The following is a 20,224-nucleotide window of genomic DNA, read 5'->3' on the forward strand; positions in this document are numbered from 1 at the left end:
TGACTGTTCCTGGTCCTGCCTACAGCTTTCCTGATGAGGCTGATAATCTGCTGCTGTTACGGCCCATGAAAACTTGTTTGTTGTGCAGTATTGTTTTCCCAAGACAACAAGAACCTTCACCTAAAATAGCAGGTCAGAGGCTGCTCTGGCTTGTGATGTTTCCATCATGGCCATCAAGATAACAAAGGGAGCAGCTAACCTAGGCAAGGACATGGGTGATTGTGCAAAGTCTGGTTCAAGGTTACATATTCAGGCAGCCCATAACCTTTTAAAATAATTCTGCATCATTTTTAGTGAATTTGAGATATAAATTATTGAGAGCCATAAGATGGCAAATACACCGCACCTATGTATTTGAATATAAATAAATATGAATGTTCCAATTCCCCTCAGCCCCAACCAGTATTTGTCTTGTGACCCCCATGTATTGCTTTTTGGCAAATGGCAGCGTAGAATTTCAGAAGTTAAAAAGTACTTAAAAAACTAATTCTTGAAAAGTGCTTAGCCTAACACATTTGCATTTTGCCCTCTATCTGTCCTTTCTTTTGGTGACCTCATACCCATGGAATTTGCCGTGACATGCTAGAAAGGAAAACTGCAGACTCATGTCAGTAACTCGACACGGATTGTGGCCGGTCAATAGTTGTCAACGCAGATGTCTGGTTGGAACTTGGCAACACTGAGCAGCACAGGTGAAGAGCAGACATTCAACAATGTCCACTTGCTAGATGGACGCTCTTATCACTACTAAATGATGTGGCCTTTTTAGTCAAGGAAGGGTTTTCAAATACCCAAACCCCAAACCCCTTATACCTTAATGATGTTAAAACTGTAAGCCAAGTCTTGTTAAAAAAAATAGCATAGGGAATGTCTGGATTTTTTTTAAATTGATGGGTTACAAATTCAAGGGCCTACAAAAAAAGGGCCAGGCTGGTAACATAGGTGCATATGCTCAGTTCAAGCTTGAAAACAGGTGGCAGTGGACACTTAGACCCTAGGGAGGGATGCAAACCTTAGCAAACTGAAAACATCTGTCCTGTCTAGGGTGGGCACCCACTACGTGCCTCCCACAGTTATTCCCACGAAGGAATCCACGTGCCAGAGGCTGATCAGACGTGTTGAAAGCTTGTGTCAAAGGCAGCTTGTTGACCTCACAGAATCTGACCCATGTTCAGGTCACACTTCTCTTGTCTCCGCTTTCTCTCTTTTTGGGTAGAACAGCTGTTCTCTGGTATTCTGCATTCACCATTTTATTACACAAGGTCATGGGAAATCCACATCCTGTGGGAGACATTGAATGACAAGATATGATGTCATTAAATTCAGGATTCAAGTTAGCCAAACCCTGGAACTTAAATTGGGGGGTTTTGTTTGTTTGTTTTCCCTAAAGCTCCTTATATTGACTCCTGGCCAGGGATAAAGTGCCTCTAGTTAACAGTCTATTAAAAGGACACCACTTGAATATAGAGTCTCCAAAATCTTATTCTACTTTCTATTAATAACAACCTATGTCTGTTTTCAGTGTATTTTTTGCTTTGTTTGCCTGGTGTGTCTTCTTTCTGCTGAAATAGATGTGTCTGGGACAGATCTTGTTACGCTTTTTAAAAATTATTTCTTTCCTTCTGCCACATCTCCTAGGCTAGAATGAGAAAAACTCAAAGTTGATGACTAATGATGTGCAATTTTTGACATGGAGTGATGTCTCAGATACATTGTTCCTTTCTAAGAATGTGTACATTCAACATGCAAAAAGTATATATAACATGCATCCATAATAGATTTAAATTAACAACAACAAAACACCCAGCAAAAATTAATTACCCAGGGGCTACGGGGAATGTTGAATGTTCGTTTTCTCTCTTTCCAACTGCTCAGTTGTTATTATTTTTTAATTTGCAAGCAGGAAAGCAAGGACAGCTTCTGGTTCTGGATCCCGTTTGGGCCATGTGGATTCCTTGCCCTCTGTTCTTCTGATCTGATTCATCCCAGGGCTGGATGGAAACCCAGAGGGCAGAGCCCACCCAGGGACAGCTCGGGGAGCAGGAGTTCCTGAGGGTTCCACCTGTCATCCAATTCCCAGATTCAGATGGATAGAGAGGTCACCTGTGGCCCAGAACCTGCTTGGGAAAAAGAGAAGGAGCTGGGAAGAGAGTTGGTAGAAATATATGCTAAGAGGAAAGAATTAGTTCATTCATTTTTTTTTTAATATAAATGTATTTATCTATGGCTGCATTGGGTCTTCATTGCTTCACGCGGGCTTTCTCTAGTGGTGAACAGGGACTACTCTTTTTTTTTTTTTTTTTTTAATTAATTAATTAATTTATTTTTGGCTGTGTTGGGTCTTCGTTTCTGTGTGAGGGCTTTCTCTAGTTGCGGCAAGTGGGGGCCACTCTTCATCGCGGTGCGCGGGCCTCTCACTATCGCGGCCTCTCTTGCTGCGGAGCACAGGCTCCAGACGCACAGGCTCAGTAGTTGTGGCTCACGGGCCTAGTTGCTCCGCGGCATGTGGGATCTTCCCAGACCAGGGCTCGAACCCGTGTCCCCTGCATTAGCAGGCAGATTCTCAACCACTGCGCCACCAGGGAAGCCCCGGGACTACTCTTCATTGCGGCGTGCAGGCTTCTCACTGCAGTGGTTTCTCTTGTAGAGCACAGGCTCTAGGCACGCGGGCTTCAGTAGTTGTGGCACATGGGCTCAGTAGTTGTGGCTTGTGGGCTCTAGAGCGCAGGCTCAGTAGTTGTGGCTCACGGGCTTAGTTGCTCTGCAGCATGTGGGATCTTCCCAGAGCAGGGCTCAAACCCATGTCCTCTGCCTTGGCAGGTGGATTCTTAACCACTGTGCCACCAGGGAAGCCCGGTTCATTCATTTTGATTCAGTCAGAACAGAAACAATGGCTCTCTCCCCATCCATCAATTCCTTGATCTCCTCTGCAGCCCCCTCCCTGGCAAGCCCTGCTCTGGCCCTCCCAGTATGGTTGATCCATCTTCGCCTCCTGCCCCCAAGATGCCCAAAGACAGGGAGACCTGCAATGAGAGACATCACTCTGCATAGGGGACAAAAAAGAGAAAGCTAGGCTTTAAAGACAACGCTGGGGAGATGGAGAGAAGATGGGGGTGGGAGATTTGATCTCTGCCTAACTGTCTTCCCGCCACTGGGATTCCTCTCTGTGTCACCAGACATTGCTCTCTGCCTCCTCCTTCATTCTTGAAATACAGTCCATCCCTGTTATTTGCAGATTCTGTGTTTGCCAGTTTGCCTACTCGCTAAAATTTCTTTGTAACACCAAAACAAATACTCCTGTGCTGACCCAGCAATCCCACTACTGGGCATATACCCAGAGAAAACCATAATTCAAAAAGACACATGCACCCCAATGTTCATTGCAGCTCTACTTACAATAGCCAGGTCATGGAAGTAACCTAAATGCCCATCGACAGATGAGTGGATAAAGAAGATGTGGCACATATATACAATGGAGTATTACTCGGCCATAAAAAAGGAATGAAATTGGGTCATTTGTAGAGACGTGGATGATCTAGAGACTGTCATACAGAGTAAAGTAAGTCAGAAAGAGAAAAAAAATATCGTATATTAATGCATATATGTGGAACCTAGACAAATGGTACAGATGAACCGGTTTGCAGGGCAGAAATAGAGACACAGATGCAGAGAACAAACGTATGGACACCAAGGGGGGAAAGCGGTGGGGGGGGGGGTGGTGGGATGAACTGGGAGATTGGGATTGACATGTATCCACTGATGTGTATAAAATGGATGACTAATAAGAACCTGCTGTATAAAAAATAAATAAAATTCTAAAATTAAAAAAAAAATACTCCCACACTTTTCTGGTCATTCACAGACAAGCGCAGAGCTGTGAAAAATGTGAGTAGCCGACTTCACCTGCTCCTAGCTGACCTGGAACATGGGGACACTCTGCCTTCTTCTTTCAGCTCTTACACTGTAAACATGTGTCCTCTTCGAGGTCTATTTAGGGCAGCATTTTTTGTATTTTTGTGCTTTTTTAAATTGTGGTAAGATTTTATAACATAATATTTATTGTTTTAACCATTCATAAGTACACAATTCAGGGGCAGTAAATACGTTCGCAACATTGTGTAACCATCACCACTCTCTACATCTCAAACTGTTTCGTCATTCCCAACAGAAACTCCGTACCCATTAAACACAAACTCCCCCTTCTGCCCTCCCCCCCAGCCCCTGGTAACTTTTGTACTACTTTTCATCTCTATGAATTTGACCACTCTAATTACTTTATATAAGTGGAATCATGTGGTGTTTGTCCTTCTGTGTCTGGCTTATTTCACTGGGCACAATGTCTTCGGGGTTCAGCCATGTTGTGGCATGTGTCAGAACCTCATTCTTTTTGTGGCTGTATAATATTCCATTGTATATATATACACACCACACTTTGTCCATTCATCTGTTGATGGACTCAGGTTTTTTCCACCTTTTGGCTATTGTGAATAGTGCTGCTACAAACATGGGTGTACAAATATCTGTTCCAGTCCCTGCTTTCAGTTCTTTTGGATATATGCCCAGGAGTGAAATTGCTGGGTTATATGATATTTTTGTGCTTTTTGTTGCTGATTTCACTGCTTAAAATGCCCCAAACGTAGTGATGAAGTGCTGGCTACTGTTCGTTCCCGGAAGGCGGTGAGGTGTCTTATGGAGAAAATATGTGTGCAACATAAGCTTCCTTCAGGTATGCGTTATAGTGCTGTTGGTTATGAGTTCAGTGTGAAAGACTCAACAGTATATAGTAAGTGAAGTGTCTTGAAACAGAAACAAAAAAAAAACCCTATATCTGAAATGATTTTGTGTCTATTTTTCATCCACATGTATAGCCATGAACTTATGTGCTTATCTTTGTTGATGACAACTAGAGTTTCTTTTTTTATTCTCATTTTTAAAGAGGGATTCCAGGGGAAGCTTGAATTTTCTGGAACTTATATGGACAACAGTATCAATACTGAAACTTGATATTTTTATTCTTAATTTTTAAAACTTTACAGTAAAGGAAGCAAATACTCTGAATTGACTTAAAATCTCTATGGACATTTTATAACATCTCAGTATCTAAGCAAGCATCAATTAAATGAGTGAAGTCTCTCTCTAGTCCCTCCTACGATTTACATTATTTTCACGATGATTCTCTGTACCCACAAGTGAACCTCATGCTGCAGCTCCATGATGGCTGTTTTTGCTCATTGACAGCAGAAGAGGCAATGACCAGGGGAACAAATGCATGGTTGGAGCTTTAAACCCAGAAAAGCCCCGTAAAGGCCTGGGTTCATGTTCAAGTGCATTTGAGAACAGTCGATTTCCACTCTGCAGTTAATGGGGAGCTGTTTATCTGTGTGACCTTGTGCAAAGCTTGGGCCCACCCTGGGCCTTACTGTCCTGTGTGCAAAATGAAACTTTCACACCAGAAGTCTTCAAAGTCCCTCTGGAACTTTGTGTGGATAATCGCTGTCCCTCCAGGTTAGCGGGAGCCCCAAGGGAGGACTGAGATAACGTATGCAAGATCTTTTCAAAGTTAAAGCGTGAATAATAACAACAACAATAATAATGTTAATAGGACGATGATGATTGTGGAACCAGAGAAACCAAAATGCCTTTTCCAGAGGCTCACAGTGGGTCTTGGTTATTTGTTAAGGGGAAGATGAAATGCAGGTTTTCTGAGATTATTGCAAGTGTGAGGACAGACATCGATTGTTTACCATGTGCCCGACACTCTGCTGGGGGATTACACACATGTTCTCTCCACTCTCATGACAGCCCCAGAAGGTAGGTATTGTTCATCTGCCCGTTTTACAAATGAAGAAACTGAAGCCCAGTGTTACCCTAGCTTGCCAAGGTCCCTTGGTTCCGTGTCAGAGCTGGAATTTGACCCCAGGTCTCTTTGCCCCTGAGGTCCTTAATCCCTATGCGTTGTACAATCAGCGTATAGAATGGGCCAGAACACTAGTGGGACAAAACAGTAGTCTTATTTTTTTCTGTTGCTACCTTTATTATCCTCTATCAGAGCTCCCTTTCTCACCCTTAATAACATCTTAGGCAGATCCCATAGCTTTCTGGTCACTTTCAGCTCTTAAAAAGTCCAGTATAGTCGAAAACTTTATTCTCACGTCCACATCAGAGCTGCACCCTTTTCCCAGCTCAGGCCGGACCAAAATAGGAGACCTGCAGTGAGGAGGGGGCACAGCCTCTTCTACTTCTTTACTCCTTCCTGTCCGGCTTGTGGCTCCTTGGGAGTCCGGGCAGAGGGGAGGGGGATTAGAGGTACAGAGGACAAGGTGTTGTAACTGTTGTCTTTCAGCTAACTCTAGGGAGAATTTTTAATAGGACCCATTTTGAGTTCCTTGACAAAAGTGTGCAATTTCTGGCTAACCTGTTTCAACAGACCCCCTCCATCCTCCCCAGCCTCAGGTCCTACTCCTCATAACCTCTTACTAATGCCTAGCAGGCAGCTTTCTCAGGTGGGTTCATTCAAGATGCTTGGGCGTGGGTACCAGCCACAGGACACAAGTGCATCCCCAGTGAGCCAAATGGTGGCCATGCACACCTCTCCCACTTCTGTCTTCTCCTTAGCCTGCCATTAAGAGGAGGGGCTCCAGCCGGCTTCCTGCCTTCCAAATCTTCCAGACTTAGCAGGCTCCAGACTTTTCGTTCATGAACGCTACCAAGCTCCAGGACAGTCCGGTCAATTTGTCCCAAGAACTCTAACATCAAGCTCCTCATGGATCCACAGGAGCACCAGGGCCTGAGCACCCCCACTCAGTAAACATCTAGGTGGGGAGCGGGAGGCTGGTCCCCCCCCTCTCCCGGGGTCCTCTAATCCCTCTCACAGCAGAGGGGAGGGAACACCCCATTCCTGCTGTGTGGACAGCTCCCTGCCCACTCTCCTCCATGCCTTTGTGAATTTCTGATTTCAGAGGTAGGGAGGCAGTAGGGGTTGAGAGTCATCAGGTAGATTCTACTATCTTTTGGTAAATCCGGCAAGGATGTTCCTAGCCACCTGCTCTGGAAGACGGAAAATTTATCATCATTGTTTTCAGCTCTAAGATGATACATAGCCCCAAATTTCAAGACACTAGGAAAAGTCCCATTCCATATTCTAGAAGCTTTGGTCGCAGATGGGTGGCTACTGTGAATGGCAGCTTCCACCTCCACTGATGGTTCTAGACATGACAGAAGCCTGGGAAGGCAGGGATGATTGGGAATTCAGTTACCACGAAGTTCCCTTTTCTGTAGCTCCATTTCTCAGCCTTCTGTTCCAGAAAATCATCTTCACAGAGTAAGACATCTTTTTGGCTCTTACCCTTTCCAAATGGGAAATTCTAGGAAGGCAGAAATCGTTCTTAAAAAGAACATAGCTATCCAGGCTGACAGGACCTTAAAGGCAGCCCAAGTGATGACATCTTTCTTAACATCATGAGAACACAGGTTTCCTTCCAGAGAGCCATTTGTCACCTTCTTCGACTTAAGTACTTTTGAAGCCCAGGTGTCCATGGCCCTATGCCGAAAAAAAAAAAAAAAAAAAAGAGTGAGATTAAAGGAGACAGACAGGATCCCTATTCTCAAGGATATTTATTAACTTTGAACAAAATGATATAAATATGGAACCAGGTGTGTACATGGATATTAGTTTAACTTGGACATAAGTAGCCAAATCCCTGCTTTTCTCTTGGCTCCTGGTGCCAAGAATGAAAGGCTTGGGGGCAGAGCGTTTAAGGCTGTTGTAGTTTTCTTCTGTTTTCACATTTGGTCGTTGTGCGTCCCTGATAGAAGACCAGCGAGTTGCTAGAGGGTTTGATTTCCTTGATGCTGCTCCATATTCACCTATTTCTGACTTTGGCAGTAATTCCAGCGCCAATCACCAGCTTTCTATATTTATCAGCAGCTGCTTCAGTGATGTGGAAACAATTTTCTCAACAGCTGAAAAACATGAAGATAGAGACGAGGACATTTTGTTCTTTATAAAAGAGCTTAGTTGGAATGAGCATAGGAGACACAAACCATCAGCACAAATCTTTTTATCTCAGCATCTTTTCCACTTTCCCCAGCGTGACATCAGGATTAAGGGGAGTATAAAGTTTTGTCCAGAGAGGAATGAATGTGTAACCTCTGTGGAATACACTGGAATACTTTGAATCAGCTGGGCCAGTATCCTACTTTCCAGGAGGCCATCTTTGTTGATTTGCTTGATTTATGTCTTAAGGTTTGGGATGAAGGAGCCTCATCCCCAGCCTTTACTTCCAGCCCAGTTTCACCAGCTGGCTGGCTCTAGGTGGTCACACTCGGTGAATGCTTCTTCATGAAACATAATCAAGGTCAGTTGAAGAACATGTGCCCTCCGTGGAACACTGCAGGGTGTAGAGGATCTGAGAGGTTCAGGACACCACCTGTGAGGTCAGAGGCTTCCAGACTGCAAGGCAGTTTGACTCCATGACTGTGAGGAATAATAAAGATTGTGAAAAACAACTACTGTTTCAAAACAACTATGCCATGTCTATAAAACGCTCACACGATGCCTGGTTCACCAAAGCTCTCAGTGCAGAATGATCAGAGAGGTCATTATTGCACTCAAATTGTCTCAGCAGCTGTCAGAGCTCTGGGGTATCTGGGCATTAATGTGCTTATAAAAAGAGCAAGACAGAATCAAGAAACCTGGTTTCTAGTCCCATCGGCTGCTACCAAGGAAAGGGGAACCACGTGGAGCGCCCAACAGGTACCAAGCATTCTAAGTGTTATATGAAGCACTTCACGACGCAGAGTTTCTCTTCTTCCTCGCAGCAACCTGAGAAGTGGGTCAGCATTTCCCAGATGAAGAAATGAGGGGTCAGATAGAATAACTTTCCGAATTAGAGCCCAAGTCTTCCTAATCCTAAAGCCAGCCCTCTCGCCGTCCCTGCACCTTTGATCTCCCTCAACCCCAGTGCTATGCAGGGGAGATACCAACAGCCCCCACCGACCTTCTTGAGCCTGACTGTCTTCAGTTGTAGAATTGAAAACCCATCTCTAAAGTTTATTTTCTGCTTTAATAATTCTATCAACCAGCATCTTCCGTATTATTTTAAATCCTTATTGCCACCTAGTGGGCATAATCTAATCAGAAGAATGAAGAAAATTTTCAGTTCACTTGGATTAAAACCTGCCACTTCATCTTAAATCCATATTGTGCTCCTGACCTTTAAAAATTGTATTTATGAGCAAATATCATGGCCTTCCTTTTTTTTTTTTAATTTATTAATTTATTTATTTTGGCTGTGTTGGGTCTTCGTTTCTGTGCGAGGGCTTTCTCCAGTTGCGGCAAGCGGGGGCCTCTCACTATCGCGGCCTCTCCCGTTGCGGAGCACAGGCTCCAGACGCGCGGGCTCAGTAATTGTGGCTCACGGGCCCAGCTGCTCTGCAGCATGTGGGATCCTCCCAGACCAGGGCTCGAACCCGTGTCGCCTCGCATTGGCAGGCAGATTCTCAACCACTGCGCCACCAAGGAAGCCCCATTTTATCTTATAGTAAACTACCAGATGAGTGGTCCCCTTTGAAAGATTTTTGGTGAGTTGCTGGGAATCGTGTAAATCCCAGCTTTTAAAAAAAATATGTAACGCTTTGTGACCATATAATACACACTCAGCTTATAATGGGCTATACTTAAAGAAATTCTAATCTGCAATATTCATAACTTGTATAGTAGATATACTTTTAACTTTATAAATATTTTGCTCAGCATTTTTTTACATTCTCGTGATAAAAAAATATGAGCTTATGTTATGCATACTGTTTTACAGCTTGCTTTTTTTTTTTACTCAATCTATTTTGGACATCTTTCCATGTCAGCACACAAATCTACCTCATTCGTTTCAGTGGTATGTAGTATTCCATTATTGACCATACTGTAATCAATGTAACCAGTTTCTCATTAATGTCCACATAGGCTATTTTCAGCTTTATTGCTACAAAAATGTGGTAGAGGATGAATATATATTCTTCAGGGGATGGACATACACATACACTCACATGCACATTCTTTTGCAAATTTATTTGTAGAATAAAATCTTAGACATGAAATTGCTGAATATAAAGGTTATGTAAATACCCACTGACCAGAGGTCACCAGAAGCACACCTGTAATCAATAAAAAAAAAAAATCAAGTGTACTTAACAAACCACACCAAGGGAGAAAACGAGAAGAATTGTGAGCTATCTCTGGATGACATTTAGAGGAACTTTTTATAGGATTTGGGCTTGTGCTGGGTACTGTTAGGGAAGTTTTTCTAGAAGGAGAGAGAATTCAAGTTGGGCTAGAAATGTCATTCTTAGTACAGGAGCAGCAGTCACAGATGTGGTCAGAAAAGGGGTGTGTGTAATCGTTTTGTGTACCGAGAGGCACATTTCTTTATTCCGTGAGTGTTTTTTATGATCAGTTGGGGACATCATGAGCAACGTGCCAACAGTGCTTTCTTTCACTTTCTCAGGTACGTTGATTTTACAGAAATTGCTTTACAGAAAGGTTGTACCAATTTACAGGCAGACCTCGGAGATACTGCCTATTCGGTGGGATCAGTTCTAGACCACCACAATAAAGCAAATACAGCAATAAAATGAGTCACATGAACTTTTTTGGTTCCCCAGTGCGTATGGAAGTTATATTTACACCATTCTGTAGTCTATTAAGTGCGCAAAACATTCTGTGTAAAAAAGCAATGTACATACCTGAATTAGAAAATACCTTATTGCTGAAAAATGCTAACCATCATCTGAGCCTTCAACGAGTCTTAGCGGGAATATCAAAGATCACTGATCACAGATCACCATAACAAACATAATAATAATGAAAAAGTTTGAAAAATTGGGAGAATTACCAAAATGACACATGAGACATGACATGTGAGACATGTCAAAAGAGACATGAAGTGAGCAAATGGTTTTGAAAAGATGGCGCCAATAGACTTGATTGAGGTAAGGTTGCCACAGACCTTCAATTCGCATTATATTTGAAGCACAATAAAGTGAAACACAATAAAATGGGGTACGCCTGTACATTCTTCTGGGTTCTCTTAAATATTCCATTTCCCTAACAACCATGTTTTTAATAATCAGAATAAGGGCAATTGTAATAATAGCAAATGTTTATAGAGCTCTAAGTCCTTTATTTCATTGATTCCTCATCAGAGAACTTGAGACAGGCACTAATAGCATCCTGGCTTTCATATGAGGAAACCAAGACTTAGAAAAGGGGAGAACCGGCCTGGGTCACGTGGCTAGCCAACATGAGCTGGGGTGCAGAACCAGGTCGTCTCATTCCAGGGCCCACACTCTTTACCATGAAGAAACACGTTCTCCTCTGTCTGCTTCACAGGAGCCTGTCACGGAGAATCGAAAGCTAAGGAATTACGAGCCATTGAATTGATGATCACAAATCTTCCGAAGTCTGGTTTAGGCTGATAAGGAAGTAGAGTCCTGTTTACAAAAATGAGACTTACGGGCAGCCTTCCAAGAGTCCCATACATAGTGTTAGAGACGCATCCAGCATGGGGTGCTTAGCTACTCACATGGGCCCTCAATTAATAAAGGCCGATGAGAGCTTTCTTAAAATCACAGCCAAGACGCTATAATTAAATATTCTCTGGGCCGGCTGGAGCTCAGAGGGTATTTAAATCACCCCCAAGGAAATAAAGTGATGAAGGACCTCCATGCCCTTGGATCCACGGAGGTTTATGACGTTCCCATCCTGTGTGAGGATGGGGCCTGCGAGTCTGCTGGGGAAGGTTTCGTGCAGGGAGAGAACGCGGAATGAAATTGTGCTTAAGTAAATATTTATTGAGGGTGTGGTGGGTGCACACTGGGGTTCAGAGCAGGCCTGCATGCTTGGATTTAGCAAAACAAACGTAGAGTAACCACTGGTGGCTGCTTTTTTCCAGATTGTGCTGGCTGTGGACGAGATATCAAGAATGGGCAGGCGCTTCTGGCTCTGGAAAAGCAGTGGCACTTGGGTTGCTTTAAATGCAAGTCCTGCGGGAAGGTCCTCACCGGGGAGTACATCAGCAAGTAAGACTGGGGCCTGGGGCATGGATCCTTTCAGCAGGGATGGGGCCGTCTTGGGCCCTCTGTAGGCCCTGCTCTCCGGGTCTCCACCCCATCCCATCAGACATAATGAAAAACATTCACATCCCACAATCAATATGAACTTTTTGCTATAAAACTCTTGAAGAGAATTTTATTCTTCTGTTGTTGCCTACTATAAGTTTAATGAAATATTCATCATTGCCTAATGTAACAATGAAGCTGACATGACTGTAGGCTGTATGTTGTAACCAATTAAGCATTTAGTAATTTTACTTTTGCTAATTTTTTTTTCCTATTTGGAACTAGTAAACCTTTACCCTCCTTCCAGGTCTCAGACATATTTGTAGACCCTGCCCCCCCCAAAAAAAACACTCAGGGTCTAGGCACGGAGCCCATTAGGACCACCAGGAAATAGGTTCATTAGAGTCAGATGCTGGTGTAGATAATAAAGCAGGTGAAGTTTTTGTTTTTGTTTAATGTAACCTGGAAAAACTAGATACAGTGGTTACCTTTCAAATTAAGGAGGAGGGACTTCCTCGGTGGTCCAGTGGTTAAGACTCCGCACTCCCACTGCAGTGGGCGCGGGGTTTGATCCCTGGTCAGGGAATTAAGATTCCACATGCCGTGCAACCAGGCCAAAAAAAAAAAAAAAATTAAGGAGGAAAGAATGAGCATGGAGCGGGGGGAGGGTCCAGTAGCAGTGAGGGAAAATTGTCCCCTATCCACTTTAAAAAATGGTCTCCAACCAGCACCTATTCAAAAAAAATTTTAATGAATTTAACGCAGGAATATAGTGAAACAAACAAAAGAAGTAGCTTAGGCCCCACCCCCTAGAAATCCAATTCTGCAGGTCTGGGGTGAAGCAAACACCAGTATTAGAAAGGGAGAAACTGCACAGGTGATTCTGATGCACAGCCAAAGCAAGAAGAGAGAAATGCTCGGCCTTTAACACTGACGGCTGTGCAGCGCTAGGTAACTGGGCTGAGTGGCACGTTTTAACTCTTCCATGCGATGGCACACATAGAACATGATATTTTTCACTGTGTCCTGAGGGAAATGAAGGAGGTTGCAGGAGGCTGAATGAGAGGGGATGAGGAAGAGGGACCCTGGGACCACAGCTGAAGCCCATCTGGCCTGGTGCTGCAAGAGAGAGAGACTCCAGGTTTTTGCTAGTTAGGTCTGAGGCAGTACGGGAATCAGCAGCCGTAACCCTTTGGCTGTTATTTCCACGTGGCTTGGAGAACCTCAGCGTTCTCTCTGGATCATTTGGTTTTGTGGGCTTTGACCCTGTCTGACCAGGTCTCCAGACACGTGAGTGCTGGGTGGGAGAGAAACAGCTTCTGCTACCGTTCTGTGCAGGAGGGCGGAGAGAAATGGGGTCTGGGTGTCTTTCCTGCCCTCGGCCTTCTCAGGAGCTGACGCTGTTTGTCCTGCAGGGATGGCGCTCCGTACTGCGAAAAGGACTACCAGGGGCTCTTCGGGGTGAAATGTGAAGCCTGCCACCAGTTTATCACTGGCAAGGTCCTGGAGGTAAGTGACAGACGGTCTTCCCTCAAAGCTCCCGTCATCTTCCTCAAGGCCCTGGAAAATACACGGGGGTCTCTTTTCCCATTTTTTTCCATCTTCTTCTCACATGTGGAGGAAAGAGTAGTTGTAGATGACGAATCGCTTAGAGACCTACTGTGTGGTGCTGTGTTCTCGGGCAGTGCCTACTGAGTGCTCGTGTGCAAATTGGAAGGATGGGGAATTTGAGGGAAAAAAAGAATGAAAAAGAGTCTGTTAGGAATTATGTAGTAGGAAAGGTTATATTAAACTGTTCTTTTTTTTAGAAGTCAGAAAAGAGGAAATGAAGAGCGTGCTAGAGCCATGTGTGTGGGTGGTACACCTGTGCGTATGTGTGCCCGCGTGTCTGTATGTGCGTGTACACGTGTGCGCCCTTGTGTGTACACGTTGGAGTGTACAGACTCAGGGAGCAGAGGCCCCACATTGAAGCTAAGAGAGGAAAGAGTCATTGGAGGTGAGGGCGTAGACTTCCCCACCCTTAGAGAACCACATCCTGTGTGACCCAGAACGCCCTGTGGTCCAGGCTGAGCCGAAGCCTGTCAGGTTCAGGTGTGACTGCCTCGCACCAGGGAGCGTGGTTCCTGCTTTCTCAGCAGCGGCCCCACCAGCTTCTGCCTCTGGGCTGAGCCGAGCTCCTCCTGGGCCGGGGCCACCTGTGGACATGAGGCCAGAGGCCAGAGAGTCACTGCCTGGCTTCTCGTAGGCCTGTGGGGTGTTAGCACATTTCCCATGGAAGAAGTAGAGATTGCCTCACACCCGTCCCGCGTCTCAGGGCGGAGAATGTGCGCTGAGCAGAGGTGAGTCAGGACGCCCGGTGGAGTCCTTGGAAGGTAGCTGAACAACTTGTCACATCGCTTCAGCAAGACACCAGGGCACTGAATCCACTTCATCTCATTCAAACTTCCCAGCAGGGTATGTTTCAGGGACCCAGGACTGAATCCGAGAGTCCCCCAAGGTGTCACTGGGCAGCTTCTGTGGGATTTTACCAAGTTTGGGGTAGCCTTCCTAATCCCACAGCAAGCTCTGCAATGCCGTCCTGTCCGTGAAGTGCAGAGGGGGCTGACGTTGGCTCTGTGCTGAGACCTAGTCCAGCTAATCGGATTTGGGAGATAAGGAAGTGCGTGTTGTCAATGCGGTTGCCTCTGACTCAGGGGAAGGGTGTTTCGGGAAGAAGGAACAGCAATGGCAGAGGCTCAGAGGCAAGCACAAGCACAGCACACCCAAGAAACAAAGTCATTTGGGCAGGAGCATGGCTGAGAGAGATGATGCTGGAGGAATGGGAGGGGCCCGAGCGTGAGGACCTCGAAAGTCACATTCAGGAGTTTGGCTTTACCCTAAGAGTGGTGCGAAGCGTTGAAGTGATTGTGGCTAGAGTGTCATGTGGCTGGATCAGACTGTTGTGTGAAGAATAGGTGGGTGTCCTCAAATGCATGCGTGTGCCCCCATGTTCACAACAGCTCTGCTCCCAGCAGGCAGAAGGGAAAACAGCCCAGGAGTCCATGGATGGATGGATAAACACAATGTAGTATATATAGACAATGGAATATCGTTCAGCCTTTAAAAGGAAAGAGTTCTGATACAGGCTACAACATGTATGAACCTTGAAAACATTATGCCAAGTGGTAGAAGCCGGTCATGAAAGACCACACACTGTATGCTTCCATTTAGATGAAATATCCAGAGGAGATCGACCCCTAGAGAGAGAAAGCAGATTGGTGGTTGCCTGGAGTTCGGGGTAGGGACGGGGGATGGGGAGTAGCTGCTTATTGGTACCCCCTTGGGGCAATGAAAATGTTTTGGAACTAGATAGAGGTGGTGGTTGCACAACCTTGTGAATGTCCTAAATGTCACAGAATTGTTCCCTTTAAAATGGTTAATTTTATGTTATGTGAATTTCACCTCAATTTTTTAAAAAAATGGTGGAGACAGGGAGGCCAGTTAGGAGAGCTTTGGACACCAAACAGTGGTGGCACTAGCTGGAGTGACACCTGAGAAGTAGATGCCCACCAGCACACACACACAGCCGGGGGGCGAGGAGGAGTTTTCATGGCCTTTCCAATAAGGCTTTTATTGCCAGCCCAAGGATACTTCAAGGCTGGGTTTGGGGCCCAGGGTGATGCACATCCCTAGGAAAGCTATTGGAGAAGATGCATGTGACCCATCCAGAGGGTAGCTTAAAATCCAGCAGTCTCATCCCAAGACACAAAGTACAGTAGTCCTCGCCTGTCCTCTGAATGTGCCCCTCGTCCCTCCACAGAGTGAGGAGCTCTGAGTGGGGCCTTACAGCATTTCCTTGGCTTCCCAAGTTTGATCTGCTGCACAGGTCTGAAATAAACCTGTAGAGTTGGGAGCAATTAGGAAATTTCATTTTAAAACAAGATGGAGTGTAGACTTACTGTGATGAACCATGTGTAAAAATACCGAATCACTATGTTGTACTCCTAAAACTAATAGAATATTGTCTGTCGATTCTAATTCAATAATAAACAAATAACTAAAACACCAGAGCTATAGCAAGAGAGGCGGGAAGACAGTGAACGCAGCCCCCAGCTTGAGCACCACATTTGTAGACAGCGTGGATGGAAGCAGCTATCTCCTCAGGCCAAATGTGGGACTATGTCCCCCAAGAATAGTTAGGGAGGCAAAAGGGCTGGTGAGGGGTGTTGATTATCTTCAGATTTAGTTCAACAGCTGTAGGAAGGAATATCTACAGTAAAACTAGATGCTGTTTTGAAGACACATGCTGTTTTGAAGACACATCTGCTTACTCTGGTTTCTCCCTGGAGGCCCGAGTATTCCAGTGTTTGCAGGGGCTGTGAGGGCCCCTCACCCAATTGGCTTCAGGCCTCCGTGAGGGCCATTGATGAGGACGAAGCCTGGGACGCTTTCCACACAGACCCGCAGAGGTGGGGCTTTTGGGAGCAGGTTGCAGCGGGGTTCTGGGCAGATTCAAGACCCACCCAGTGGGTGTGCCATCCCCCTCAGATGGGTGTGTGATCTAGAAAAATGTGCTGCACAGTGAACAGCTGACATGTGACAGCTCGTGAGTCAGCCTGGCTGGGTTCCTAGCACAAAACTCTGCCCTCCTCCCTCTGCCTTTTATTCTCTGACCCACTGTAGGTAAAGCATGATGATTCTGGATTTGCTGTAAATACTGTAATCCTTGCTTTTTGGGGTGTTTTTTTTTTCCTGTTTTTAACATTATGGTAAAATCCACATAACATAAAATGTACCATCTTAACCATTTTTAAGTGTACAGTTCAGTGTATTACATAGATTCATAATGTTGTGCAACCATCACCACCATCCATCTCCATAACTCTTTATGACTTTGAAATCTGTACTTATTAAACAGTAACTCCCCATTCCCCTCTCCCCACAGTCCTTGGCAGTGACCACTCTACTTTCTGTCTCTATGAATTTGACCACTCTGAGTGTCTCATATAGGTAGAATCATACAGTATTTGTGTTTTCCACTGATGGGCTTATTTCACTTAGTATAATGTCCTCGAGGTTCATCCATGTTGTAGCATGTGACAGTATTTCCTTCCTTTTTCAGGCTGAATAATATTCCATTGTATGGATGTACCACAGTTTGCCTATCCATTCTGTGATCTTTGATTTTTTTGGTTATGTTTCTGATTGATTTTATCCATAGAGATTATAAATGTATTATTAGTTCCCTGTGTCTTTTGTAACAGTGGTGGCTTAAAACCGCAGAAACTTATTGTCTCACAGTTCTGGAGGCCAGAAGTCCCAAACTGAAGTGTTGGCAGGGGCTGTGCTCCCTCCAAAGGCTAGGGGAGGGTCCTTCCTTGCCTCTCCAGCTCCTAGTGGCTGTGGCTGCATAACCCTCATCCCTGTCTCCATCTCCACAGAGCCTTCAACTCTGTGTCCTCTCCTCTCTGTGTCAAACCTCCCTCTGCCTTTCTTTTAGAAGGTCACTTGTCATTGGATTTGAGGTCCACCCGGATCATTCAGGATGATTCCCTCCTCTCAAGATCCTTAGCTTAATTACATCTGTAAAGACCCTTTCTCCAAACATTCACAGGTTCCAGAGATTTGATGTGGATATATCTTTGGGGGGGGCCACCAGTCCAGTAAACCTGGGAAATTACACAAGTATCATCCTGGTGAAGGCTGGAGCTCTGGTGTGGTTTTTTGTTTTTTTTTTTATCTCAACAGGTTTTATTTATTTATTTATTTATTTATTTTTAAACATCTTTATTGAAGTATAATTGCTTTACAATGGTGTGTTAGTTTCTGCTTTATAACAAAGTGAATCAGTTATACATATACATATGTTCCCATATCTCTTCCCTCTTGCGTCTCCCTCCCTCCCACCCTCCCCATCCCACCCCTCTAGGTGGTCACAAAGCACCGAGCTGATCTCCCTGTGCTATGCGGCTGCTTCCCACTAGCTAGCTATTTTACATTTGGTAGTGTATATATGTCCATGACACTCTCTCACCCTGTCACAACTCACCCCTCCCCCTCCCCATATCCTCAAGTCCATTCTCTAGTAGGTCTGTGTCTTTATTCTCATCTTGCCACTAGGTTCTTCATGGCCTTTTTTTTTTTTTTTTCCTTAGATTCCATATATATGTGTTAGCATACTGTATTTGTTTTTCTCTTTCTGACTTACTTCACTCTGTATGACAGACTCTAACTCCATCCACCTCATTACAAATACCTCCATTTCATTTCTTTTTAATGGCTGAGTAATATTCCATTGCATATATGTGCCACATCTTCTTTATCCATTCATCCGATGATGGACACTTAGGTTACTTCCATGTCCTGGCTATTGTAAATAGAGCTGCAATGAACATTTTGGTACATGACTCTTTTTGAACTATGGTTTTCTCAGGGTATATGCCCAGTAGTGGGATTGCTGGGTCGTCTGGTAGTTCTATTTGTAGTTTTTTAAGGAACCTCCATACTGTTCTCCATAGTGGCTGTATCAATTTACATTCCCACCAACAGTGCAAGAGTGTTCCCTTTCCTCCACACCCTCTCCAGCATTTATTGTTTCTAGATTTTTTGATGATGGCCATTCTGACCAGTGTGAGATGATATCTCATTGTAGTTTTGATTTGCATTTCTCTAATGATTAATGATGTTGAGCATTCTTTCATGTGTCTGTTGGCAATCTGTATATCTTCTTTGGAGAAATGTCTATTTAGGTCTTCTGCCCATTTTTGGATTGGGTTGTTCGTTTTTTTGTTATTGAGCTGCATGAGCTGCTTGTAAATCTTGGAGATTAATCCTTTGTCAGTTGCTTCATTTGCAAATATTTCCTCCCATTCTGATGGTTGTCTTTTGGTCTTGTTTATGGTTTCCTTTGCTGTGCAAAAGCTTTTAAGTTTCATTAGGTCCCATTTGTTTATTTGTGTTCTTATTTCCATTTCTCTGGGAGCTGGGTCAAAAAGAATCTTGCTGTGATGTATGTCATAGAGTGTTCTGCCTATGTTTTCCTCTAAGAGTTTGATAGTGTCTGGCCTTACACTTAGGTCTTTAATCCATTTTGAGTTTATTTTTGTGCATGGTGTCAGGGAGTGTTCTAATTTCATACTTTTACATGTACCTGTCCAATTTTCCCAGCACCACTTATTGAAGAGGCTGTCTTTTCTCCACTGTATATGGTTGCCTCCTTTATCAAAGATAAGGTGACCATATGTGCGTGGGTTTATCTCTGGGCTTTCTATCCTGTTCCATTGATCTATATTTCTGTTTTTGTGCCAGTACCAAACTGTCTTGATTACTGTAGCTTTGTAATATAGTCTGAAGTCAGGGAGCCTGATTCCCCCAGCTCCATTTTTCGTTCTCAAGATTGCTTTGGCTATTCGGGGTCTTTTGTGTTTCCATACAAATTGTGAAATTTCTTGTTCTAGTTCTGTGAAAAATGCCAGTGGTAGTTTGATAGGGATTGCATTGAATCTGCAGATTGCTTTGGGTAGTAGAGTCATTTTCACAATGTTGATTCTTCCAATCCAAGAACATGGTATATCTCTCCATCTATTTGTATCATCTTTAATTTCTTTCATCAGTGTCTTATAATTTTCTGCATACAGGTCTTTTGTCTCCTTAGGTAGGTTTATTCCTAGATATTTTATTCTTTTTGTTGCAATGGTAAACGGGAGTGTTTTCTTAATTTCACTTTCAGATTTTTCGTCATTAGTGTATAGAAACGCAAGAGATTTCTGTGCATTAATTTTGTATCCTGCTACTTTACCAAATTCATTGATTAGCTCTAGGAGTTTTCTGGTAGCATCTTTAGGATTCTCTATGTATAGTATCATGTCATCTGCAAACAGTGACAGCTTTACTTCTTCTTTTCCAATTTGGATTCCTTTTATTTCTTTTTCTTCTCTGATTGCTGTGGCTAACACTTCCAAAACTATGTTGAATAATAGTGGTGAGAGTGGGCAACCTTGTCTTGTTCCTGATCTTAGTGGAAATGGTTTCAGTTTTTTTCTGGTGTGGTTTTAATTGAAACCTCGCTAAGCATCGGAGGCGTCCTAAGGCCACTTCTCTGGGTGTGGTTTTACCTGAGATACCAGCAGAC

The 20,224-nt window shown here is 44.1% G+C and overlaps 1 protein-coding gene across 21 annotated transcripts in view; it reads left to right on the plus strand.

Moving 5' to 3' along the window:
• Positions 1 to 20,224, plus strand: part of ABLIM1 (actin binding LIM protein 1) — a 328,315-nt gene that overhangs the window by 211,408 nt on the left and 96,683 nt on the right. For all 21 annotated transcript variants that reach the window (XM_036828267.1, XM_036828284.1, XM_036828271.1 and 18 more), the window contains exons 5-6: positions 11,949 to 12,075; positions 13,530 to 13,623. In XM_036828267.1, the coding sequence (XP_036684162.1) occupies positions 11,949 to 12,075; positions 13,530 to 13,623 (221 nt within the window). The remainder of the gene's footprint in view (positions 1 to 11,948; positions 12,076 to 13,529; positions 13,624 to 20,224) is intronic.

The sequence above is a fragment of the Balaenoptera musculus genome, chromosome 16 (genome assembly GCF_009873245.2).
Source record: "Balaenoptera musculus isolate JJ_BM4_2016_0621 chromosome 16, mBalMus1.pri.v3, whole genome shotgun sequence".
In the NCBI taxonomy this organism is placed as follows: Eukaryota; Metazoa; Chordata; class Mammalia; order Artiodactyla; family Balaenopteridae; genus Balaenoptera; species Balaenoptera musculus.